This window comes from Geospiza fortis, unplaced genomic scaffold (genome assembly GCF_000277835.1).
Source record: "Geospiza fortis unplaced genomic scaffold, GeoFor_1.0 scaffold106, whole genome shotgun sequence".
Classification (NCBI taxonomy): domain Eukaryota; kingdom Metazoa; phylum Chordata; class Aves; order Passeriformes; family Thraupidae; genus Geospiza; species Geospiza fortis.
The window spans coordinates 3,076,071-3,085,960 of NW_005054377.1; the positions used below are offsets into that span (position 1 = coordinate 3,076,071).

The 9,890-nt window shown below is 46.4% G+C and overlaps 1 protein-coding gene across 1 annotated transcript in view; it reads right to left on the reverse strand.

Annotated features, from left to right (window-relative positions):
- Positions 1-6,121: 6,121 nt before the first annotated feature.
- Positions 6,122-9,890, reverse strand: part of PRSS55 (serine protease 55) — an 18,182-nt gene continuing 14,413 nt past the window's right edge. Inside the window, exons 5-6 of the mRNA XM_031060269.1 lie at positions 7,714-7,938; positions 6,122-6,205 (exon numbers count right to left, since the gene is read on the reverse strand). Coding sequence (XP_030916129.1) covers positions 6,122-6,205; positions 7,714-7,938 — 309 coding nt within the window. The remainder of the gene's footprint in view (positions 6,206-7,713; positions 7,939-9,890) is intronic.

Consider the following 9,890-nt stretch of genomic DNA (forward strand, 5'->3'; position numbering starts at 1 on the left):
TTTACCTTTATTACAGAACAGTTCTGCCTTTCTCCACGAGATCACAGTGGGATGGCACCATTCCCTTCCCTTTTTTGTATTGTTAGCCTGTAATTGTGCTGTGGATTGCTTTGAAACCCTGGCAGCCGAGCAGGGGCGTGGGTGGCATTGAGAAGTTTGGGATGCAGCCCCTTCCCAAATCCACTGGCAGCAGGTCAGCCCAAACCCTTTTCAGCAGTGACTCAGGGTGCCCCCAAACACAGTGGGGGAAACAGAACACCAAAATGTGTCTTTTAAAGCCATTGGAGGATTTCAATAATGGCTTTATGACTCCAGCGAGCCTGCCAGGCTGTAGGAGGATGTTTGGGATGGCTGCAGAGCAGGAATCATTCTGGAATGGCAGAAGAGCTGGGAAAGAAGCAGGGTTTGGAGGAGGGAGCTCTGTGCTGGGAAATAAAATAGGGATGAGTGGGTATAGAATTTTTCTACCAACACAGAGCAGAGATGGCTGAAACCAACCCAAACACCAGCCCAAACACAGGCCAGGGCCTTTTGCCAGGAGGCAGTTTGGATCAGCCACCCTAAAACAGAGAATGTGACCATATGGGTCAGGCAGGACAGGGCCGGCTGGTTCTTGGGGTGGAAAAGAAGTTTTGGTACAATTTAGGTTATGGGAGATGTGAAATATCAACATCTGTGTGCTGGTAGCAAGGAAAATAAAACAGAGTCACCTCAAGCATATGTAAGGACCAACCTGCAGAGGTGGTTTTTAAATGAATCTTTGGAGGTGCATGAGCTTGGGATTTAAAATACCAGGAAAATGGAAGTGCAGGGTCCAGTGTAAAGGCAAAAATCCTACAGGGTAAGCTAAAGGCAGTTTAATAAGTGAAGCAAAGCTGTGTGCAAGCAAAGAGGCACAAGAATCATGGAATTACAGAATGGATTGGGTGGGCAGAGACCTTAAAATTTAGTCCATCTCAGCCCTTGCCATGGGCAGGGACACCTTCCTCTATCCCAGGTTGCTCCAAGACCCATCCAACCTGACCTTGAACACTTCCAGGGATCCAGGAGCAGCCACACCTTCTCTGGCCAACCTGTGCCAAGGCCTCACCGCCCTCACAACCAATAATTCCTTCCCAGCATTCCATCTAAATATCTCCTCTTTTAGTTTAAAACCTTATGCAAAGGCTGGAACACACCCCCTTTCTCCTTCCTTCTCCAAGATTTTACTCCTGAGCATGACACTGTGTGGTATGGAATATCCCTGTGGTCATTTGGGGTCACCTGTGTCCCCTCCCAGTTCCTTTTGCCATCCCAGCCTCCTCACTGGTGGGGTGGGAAACAGGGAAAGTCTTGATGCTGTGTGATCCCAGCAACAGCAAAATCACTGACACAGATTTGGGGACAAGTCTAAGAGAGAGCACCACGTGTGTTGGCATAAACAATGTAAATTCCATCCCAGCAGAGCCAGTGCATGGGGCAGGAAGGTCCTGGCCAAGATCTGACTCTTGACACAGGAGGAACAGCCAAAAAATAGCAGGACAAGGTCTCACCCAGAGATCTCTCAGTGCTTGGAGCATTTTGGAGAGAATTAAATTCCCCTGAGGGATGGGGAGTGCCAGGATCCTCTGGGAAACAGGTTCAAATGTGGGGCACTGGAGAGTTCTGCAAGTGGCAGCACATCCTGAGCCCACAGCTCTGGCCCCTTGGATGTGAAAACCAGGATGTGCTGGGAGGTCCTTCTGCACCCCAGTCTTCATCGCAATATTCCAACCATGCAAACACAGCCACAGCAGCTCAACCATCCACAAAACACCTCCCTTGTCACCAGGTACCATCAACTGGACCCCCCCTAAATGAACAGTTTGGGAATCTTTGGGCTCCCCCACACATCCAGCTCCAGTTTCCCCCTCCTGCTTCTCCTCCATGAGCAGAGCTGAGCAGGGACAGTGGCACTCAGACAGCTGGAGTTTCCCAAAATGTCCCTTAAGCTCCTGCACCACTCCAAGAACCAAAATATCCTAAATTGGAAGGGACCCACAAGGACCATCAAGCCCAAATCCTGACCCTGCAGAAGACAATCCCCAGAATCCCACCCCGTGCACCCCTGAGAGCATTGTCCAAACCCTCCTGGAGCTCTGGCAGCCTTGGGAATGTCACCATTCCCATTCTTGGGTCCCCTTCCTTCCTAACAAAGCCCAGCGCTCTGCAGAGCATCACTTTCACCTTGAGTCTCTGGCCAAAAGTTGCACAACAGGACAAATTATTAGTGTAGCTTGGAATGGATGAATACATGGAGCACTGGCCCAGCATTTTTGGGTTTCAGGGGTTGTTTGTAAACTCGTGCTCACAGTTAACAGATCAATTCCTATTTTCCCCTTGGCCTTTCCCATGATTCTGTTCAGACCAAGGTGATCCCAGATTTTTTTCTAGGCTCTCAAAGTGCTGCTGCAGAGCTGCACTCCCGTGTATGCCCTCAGTGCTTAAATCATCCTTTCCACCACTTTATTTTCCAAGGCAAATCATCCTTTCCCCTCCTTTATTTTCCAAGGCACATGGGCAGCTCTGGAATTGTTCACATTGCTGTAAATGCCTACAGAGGTGGTACAAAGACACATAAGTTCAAAAGCCTTAAGGAAGAGGAAATTTTACATTCCAGTGTTGTGTTGAAGCCCAAATTTTGCAGCAGATGAGCCAAATGCACTTTGGCAAATCATTTTAGTGGTTTGGTCTGTGGGAACAAAGGGAATTCCATATGGAAAAGCCTTTGGAGCAATGAGTCACCATGGGACTGTTGTGAATACAAGAATTGTCAGAGTGCACAGGATACCCCCCAGAAAAGGACATGGAAGGCAGATAGTTGGAAATACCCCAAAAGAGGATGTTTCCTGGTGCTGCAGGGTGCTGTAAGCTCAGCTGCTGCCATTTTACAAACCCTATTACCCACCAGGAGCAGTAACCAGTGACAGAACAGTGAAGGAAGAGGGGTCTGCCCAGAGGTGGCCAAGCTGCTGCTTTTGCTGCCCAGAGAAGCTGTGGCTGCCCCTGGATCCCTGGAAGTGTTCCAGGCCAGTTTGGACAGGGCTTGGAGCCACCTGGGATGGTGGAAGGTGTCCCAGAGTGCCACTGTGATATTTTGTGAAAAATCCCTTCGCTGGGATTTCTTCTCCTGGGAAGATGAGAACCCTCAGCTTCTCCATGTTTTGCTCCTCTGGAATGTGATTTGGAGAATTGTTTACCCAGCATGTGAATTGTTTTAACTTAATGACCAATCCCAGTCCAGCTGTGTCGGGGCTCTGGTCAGTCACGAGTTTTTATTATAATTTCTTTTCTAGCCTTCTGATGTCCCCTTTCTCTTTCTTTAGTACAGCTTTAGTATATAATTTTCTTTTAATCTAATATATATCATAAAATAATAAATCAGCCTTCTGAGGACTTGGAGTCAATTCTCATCTCTCACCGCGTCCTGGGGACCCTCACAACAACACAGCAACACCTGAGTATCTTCAGCCTGACACCAGAAATGTTCACCAGTTGTTTCTTTTTCAACAAATCAAGGAGTTCCATATTGTCAGTGGTGTTTTCTGTCCCAAAGCCACCCTCAATTAACATCAGTGATTAATCACTCTCACCATTGGTGCATCCCAAGGGACATCCCTGCTCTTTAATTATTCCCATGTTTACAGAAGGACAAACAGAGCCCTCACTCTGAAAAATGCCATGAAAGCCATAAGGGAAAGCCCTGGGAATTTTGGGAATAGGTTCTGATCCTGTGCAGCCTCCAGTCTCCACCTCCAATCCTACATTATTATCAATAAAAATCACATTTCACTCCATGTAGTGCATGAGGAGTGACAAATGAAGGCAATGGTCACAGTCAGAGCCCACATGTGCCCTCTGCCTCCTCTTCAGAGGGACAAAGAGGTGCTCGGGATGTGTCACCATCATAGTTTCTGAAAAATCCCTTCGCCAGGATTTCTTCTCCTGGGAAGCTGAGAAGCCTCAGAGAAAAATGAAAACAATAATTATCTGATCCGCTTCTCCTGTGTTTTGCTGCTTTGGAATGTGGCTTGGACACTGTTTGCCAACTGATCATTGTTTGATTGGTTTCATGTGACTTGTTTTGACTTAATGACCAGTCACAATCAGGCTGTGTTGGACTCTGAGGAGGGAGTCACGAGTTTTTAATTATTATCTTTTAGCCTTCTTTCTGTATCCTTTCTCTATTCTTTAGTATAGTTTTAGTATAGCATAATATCATATCACATCAAATCAATATTATATATAATATAATATAATATAATATAATATAATATAATATCCTTCTAAGAACATGGAGTCAGATTCATTCCTTCCTGCCATGGGGGACCCCAGAAAATACTCCAGGGGTGCTGAGGGGAGCAGGAGAAGACAAACCTGGGGTTTTCATTGTTTTTTACCCCCGTGAAGAAATCCAGGCTGGGAAAGGAGAAAATGGGAAACCTCAGTCCCCTACAAGGACAGCTGCTTTGTCTTCAGATCCCCCAGGTGACATGGACTGAGAAGGAGCTGGGTGACAGGTGTGGGATCATCCCCTTGAATTACAGAAACATGGAATATTTGGGGTTGGAAAGAACCCTAAGGCTCATACCATGGGCAGGATGGGATGGGTAGATCCCTTCCACCAGGAGGATGAGTAAAAGTTGGATTTCTCCAGCAGCAGTTACCTGTGACCAGGGATTGCTGCTTTTCCCACCTTCCTTCTCTGGGGTGGAGCCCCACAAATGTGCTTGGAGCCCTCCCCACCCTTCACCTCCACCAGCTCTTGCTGCCAAATTTGCACAAACATCATCATCTTCCACTCTCCCAGCTCCCTGCTCCAGGTGGGATTGGACAGACAGGGAAACACAAAGTGGGTACACAAAGCCCTTAATCTCTGCAGAACTAAGCCAAAATTACTTTGATGTGTTGGCTTTTAAATTGCTGCCTTCAGTGCTCAGGGGGGCTTTTCTTCTTATCTGCTCAGCAAAATGTGCAAGCAGCTCCTGACCACCTCTTTTCTCTGCTTGAGTACTCATATCCTCCTATTTTTTTTCCCCTCAATCCTCTTACAGATGTTTTCCCAGGTCTCTAAGCATTTCCATATCCTGTTTATTTGCTGCTAAAGGTGTAGTGCTGCAAACAAAATCTGTCTCTGGAAAGAAGGGAGGGGAAATAAAAATGCGCCGTAAGTCAGGACAAGAAGTGAATTTTGCCAGCTGCAGACTGAAGCATAAATGTTGAGGTCCTTCAGCATGGAAATGTTTCATTTTGATGTTCTAAACCCAAAAGAGAAGCTGTGGCTGCCCCTGGATCACTGGAAGTGTCCCAGGCCAGGTTGGATGGGGCTTGGAGCAACCTGGGATAATAAAAGGTGTCCCTGCCCATGGCAGGGGTGGAATGGGATGAGCTTTAAGGTCCCTTCCAACCCAAACCATTTCAGTATTCTACAAACACAGAATATTATAACATAATGAACATTTACACCAATGCTGGAAAGCTAAGAAAATTAATGTGTCCCACTGAAGAGCTGCATTTTGATTTTGAGTGACTCCAAAATATTCCTGTCAAGTCCACAATCAGAATGTTCCCTGAAAACCCAAATACCCTCAGAAAAAAAACATCAAGATGTTTTCATCAGACCTAATTGCAGCCTGGAAAGTTAAACAGACTTGTCCTTTCTCACCCTAATTATTGAACAGTGGAAGAAGTAAGAGAGATGAATTCACTTTACTGAGTTTTATGATGTTTTAAATAAGGAGGGAAAGGTTTTCCCCGTTTATTTCTCTGCTGGTCTGAACTTGCAGAAGTGATGCTCCACATAGGAAAGCGAGCCTCTTTCATGCTCTCAATTTACAAGCAGGGAAATTGAGGCACCCAGCACAAAGTTATCCCCAAATCCATTGAATAAATAAAGAGCAGGATGAATCAAAGCCCAGAGCAGCAGTGCCCTGCCTTCATTTAGCACAGATCATGATCAATTTGCAAATGCTTCTGATGGAAAAGACCTACTGGGTCATTTTGCAGGCCCCTGTATGCCCAGGCTTTTTCCCTGCCATGTGCTGGAGACAAAAGTGCTTTATACAACCCCTACATTAAAATAATTTAAGCAGGAGGACTTCTCTCATTTCCTCTGGGGGAAACAATTCCGCAGCTGAAGAGATTGCAACATTAGGAAATATTTCCTGACGTCCATGGCTTCCAGAATCTGTTGATATATTATTAATAGAAAGGAAAATAAATATAGGTATTAATGCCAGCAGACACTGTCTGCTACTAATAGCTGTTAAAGTAATATATTCCCCTTGTTTTTAGCTCTTATTAGTCTTTTTGCAAAGGGTTACAAGACCCTTATGCATCCATTAGCCAGTCAGCCATGTGAAATTAATGTGGAGCAATTTTCATAAGCATTACTCAGAACTAATAATAATTAAGCATTATTTTCTGCTCAGATAACACAGAAAATAAAGCCTGACTTTTATGCCAAGATGGGTTTGCATTAGCTTAAGGTAAATGAATTAATTCTCATTTACAAGGCTTTTCTGCCAGCTAGCCAGAAAATATCAAGGTAATTAAAACCAATTTGTGAGGTTCTGTCCCATTGCACATTCACTGGGTTTTATCATCGCTGCAAATTGCAGGTGCTTTTATGCAAAGGTGGGACATGAAGGGGACTTCGCTGTGTCTATCCTTCCTCATCACTTCCAAGAAAAGCTGAAACCTCCTTGTGAACAGCAGAACATGTTTGGAATGCTGAAGATCAATAAAGGAAGGATGGAAGGATGTGAGGGACCAGCTCAGGCTGGGATGTGGAGCTGGAATGTGAAACTCTCAGCAATTCAGAAAAAAAACACTTCTAATAGAGTGGGAAAAAAATCTCTTTCCTTTTCCTTTGCCATTGACTTGCAAGGGATTAATTTTGATTTTTTTTTATAAGACTGAAGGGTTTTTGTAGGCAGCATTTTCTGGATATCCCTCAAACACTTCTCTCATCACAAAATCCTAAAATGGTTTGGGTTGGAATGAACCTTAAATCCCATCCCACCCACTGCCATGGGCAGGGACACCTCCCACTATCCCAGGTTGCTCCAAGGCCCATCCAACCTGGCCTTGGACACTTCCAGGGATGCAGGGCAGGCACAGCTTCTCTGGGAAACCTCTTCCAGTGCCTCAGTGGTTCTGTCCCAGAAGTTTGACAGCACCTGAGCAGGGGCTGAGCTCTCTGTAGGTGCTCTTAATAAAAATAAAATTAGTTAAAATCAGACTAAAATAAATTAGTCCAGCTAATCTGTAAGATTCAAAAGCCCAGAGCTATCCTACAACAACTAATGATGATGAGTGAGTGGATCTCTTCTTCTAGGTTTCAACTTCCCAAGGGGATCAGCACCTTCAGATGCCACATCTGAGCTTAGCAAACAACTGAGTCCAGTGTGACCCAGCAGTGTGGAATATCTGTGTTTTCCAGAGGATTATGGCCCTTCTTGCCCAAATCCTGCCTCCTTCATTCCATTTCTCCACCCTCTGCCTCCCTCCCTGTCTCATTGTGACACCTCCTGTTGGTCCCTGTGTCCGTGTCAGTGACATTGAGCAGGCTGGCCTCAGAAAAAAAAGAATGAAGTGGCAGTTCTGGCTTTTATTTTCAAAAACCTTCTCTCAGAGTAATTTAATTGCTATTAAAAAGATGAATAAAAGGAGACAATACCCCAGAAACACCACCTGTGTCCCAGCCCTGGAACGAGCAACCCTGACATGTGTTCCACTGTCCACACCCTCAGTGAAGAAAGGTTTTCCCCTTATGGCTGTTTCCTTCTCAATCCAGTCCTGGTAGCTGAAAACAGGTGTCAAAATCCTGTGGTTTGGGTTTCCTCCACTGATGATGCCGACCTGGAACCACTTCATGGTGTCCCAGTAGCTGCAGACCAGAGGTCCCCCGCTGTCCACCTGTGGCAGAAGCAGGAATGTTACAGCTGGAAACAACTTCAGGTCCTTCAGAGCAGGCTGAGTGGGAAAATCAATCTCTGTCCCAGGTTTGTGAGGATTTGGGGAGGGGAAAAAAGGGAACTTGGATTCAAAATTTCGCAGCTCAGCCCTGAGATCCTGCAGAATAAATAGATACAGGAGGCAAGAGGAGGAGATCAGTCCCAAGCCCTGGCTCAGTGCACTGAGTCCCTGTCATTCCCAGCCTTTTCCACAGGCTCCTGTGGCCCCAGGAGAACACCTGAGACCTGTCAGCAAGAGACACCATCCCAAAGAGAAAAGGAACATTTGCTGTGACTGCTCACTCAGTCCTTGTCTCCTCTGCAAAGCTGCTGCTGGAGGTGCTGGGTATCTGCCACTGCGAATTTTGGGGGCTGGCAGCCAGAAACTGGGCAGCAGATGAACAATAATCCTGACAAATCCTTCTTGAAGCCACAGTCATTTCCCTGAAAACCTTCCTGCTGCTGCAAGGACCACTCACCCAGTGTGGGCAAGGCTCCAAATGCAAGTTGCAGCCACCTCAAAAAGAGGAATGTTCTCCTGTTGGCTGCTGTAGCTGGAGCACCCAGAGCACATCCAGCTCTGCAATCTCTGGACACAAACCCAGAGAGAAGAGAAAGCAGCAAAAAAATCCACCCAAGGCAGGTGCAACGCTTTTCTGAGGAAAGGCTGTGTGAGACCTGGGAGTGTTCATCTGAAGAGAAGGGTCCAGGGAGAGCTCAGAGCCCCTTCCAGTGCCTAAAGGGGCTCCAGGAGAGCTGGAGAGGGACTGGGGACAAGGGATGGAGGGACAGGACACAGGGAATGGCTTCCCACTGCCAGAGGGCAGGGATGGATGGGATATTGGGAAGCAATTGTTGGCTGTGAGGGTGGGGAGGCCCTGGCACAGGTTGCCCAGAGAAGCTGTGGCTGCCCCTGGATCCCTGGATACCTGGAAGTTCCAAGCTGGGCAGGGCTTGGAGCTTGGATAGTGGAAGGTACTAGAGGATTTTTAATATCCTTCCAAGCCAAACCAGTCTGGGATTCCAGGACATCTTCAGTGCTGTGCAGTCCTTGCTATAAAGAAATTTCCTTCCACGGTGGGCTTGAATCTTTTTTCCAGCTTTTCTAACCAGCACTCGTGGTAAGCAAATTCAATACAAATCTATTTCCCAAGACAGCAAACTTTACTGGGAAATGTTGTCCTTCCCTGTTTGCACACTACTTTGGGAAACATCTTTGTCATTAATGGATGGAACCCCTTCTGCCAGCAGCTACCCTGAGCTAACACACATTAATTAACAAGCAAGGAAGGGGCTGAAGTTCCCTGTGCAGCTCATCAGCACTCGCTGAAGTTTATGGCTGAATTCCCATTCCAGTAGCTGGAGGGCTCTGGTCATTAATATTCTTATCTTTTTTTTTTCCTTTTTTTTTTCCAGTTCAATATTCATTCAGGAGTTAAAAATTAAGATAAATGCAGATGAAATGTTTGTAGAATATCCTGAGCTGGAAGGGACCAACAAAGACCAGAGATTTAGGCTGGAAAAGACCTTTCAGATCATTGAGTCCAAACATTAAACCAACATTGTTTGTTGTTATTATAGCCACATCCTTGCAGTGCTGCTGGACCCTCTTTAGACTCAGCATCTAAAAGAGGTTTCCCGACCCCATTTCAGCCAAGAATTCCCGTGAAAACCACAGAGGTGACCTTGGAGCCGCGGTGGCATCCTGTTGGGATAAATGAGCATCCAAACACGATTCGATTCCCGGGGATTTCACTGCGGATCCCCTCGGGGCAGGAACGGGCTAAGGCATTATCCTGGAGGCGAGAGGAAGGCGCTGGGAGCCTCCTACACCGGGATAACCAGCGGAGTCTGGATAGGGGGAGCCCGGGATGCTCCGCTCCAGCTTTTCCCAGCAGAAAAAAAAGAAAAAAA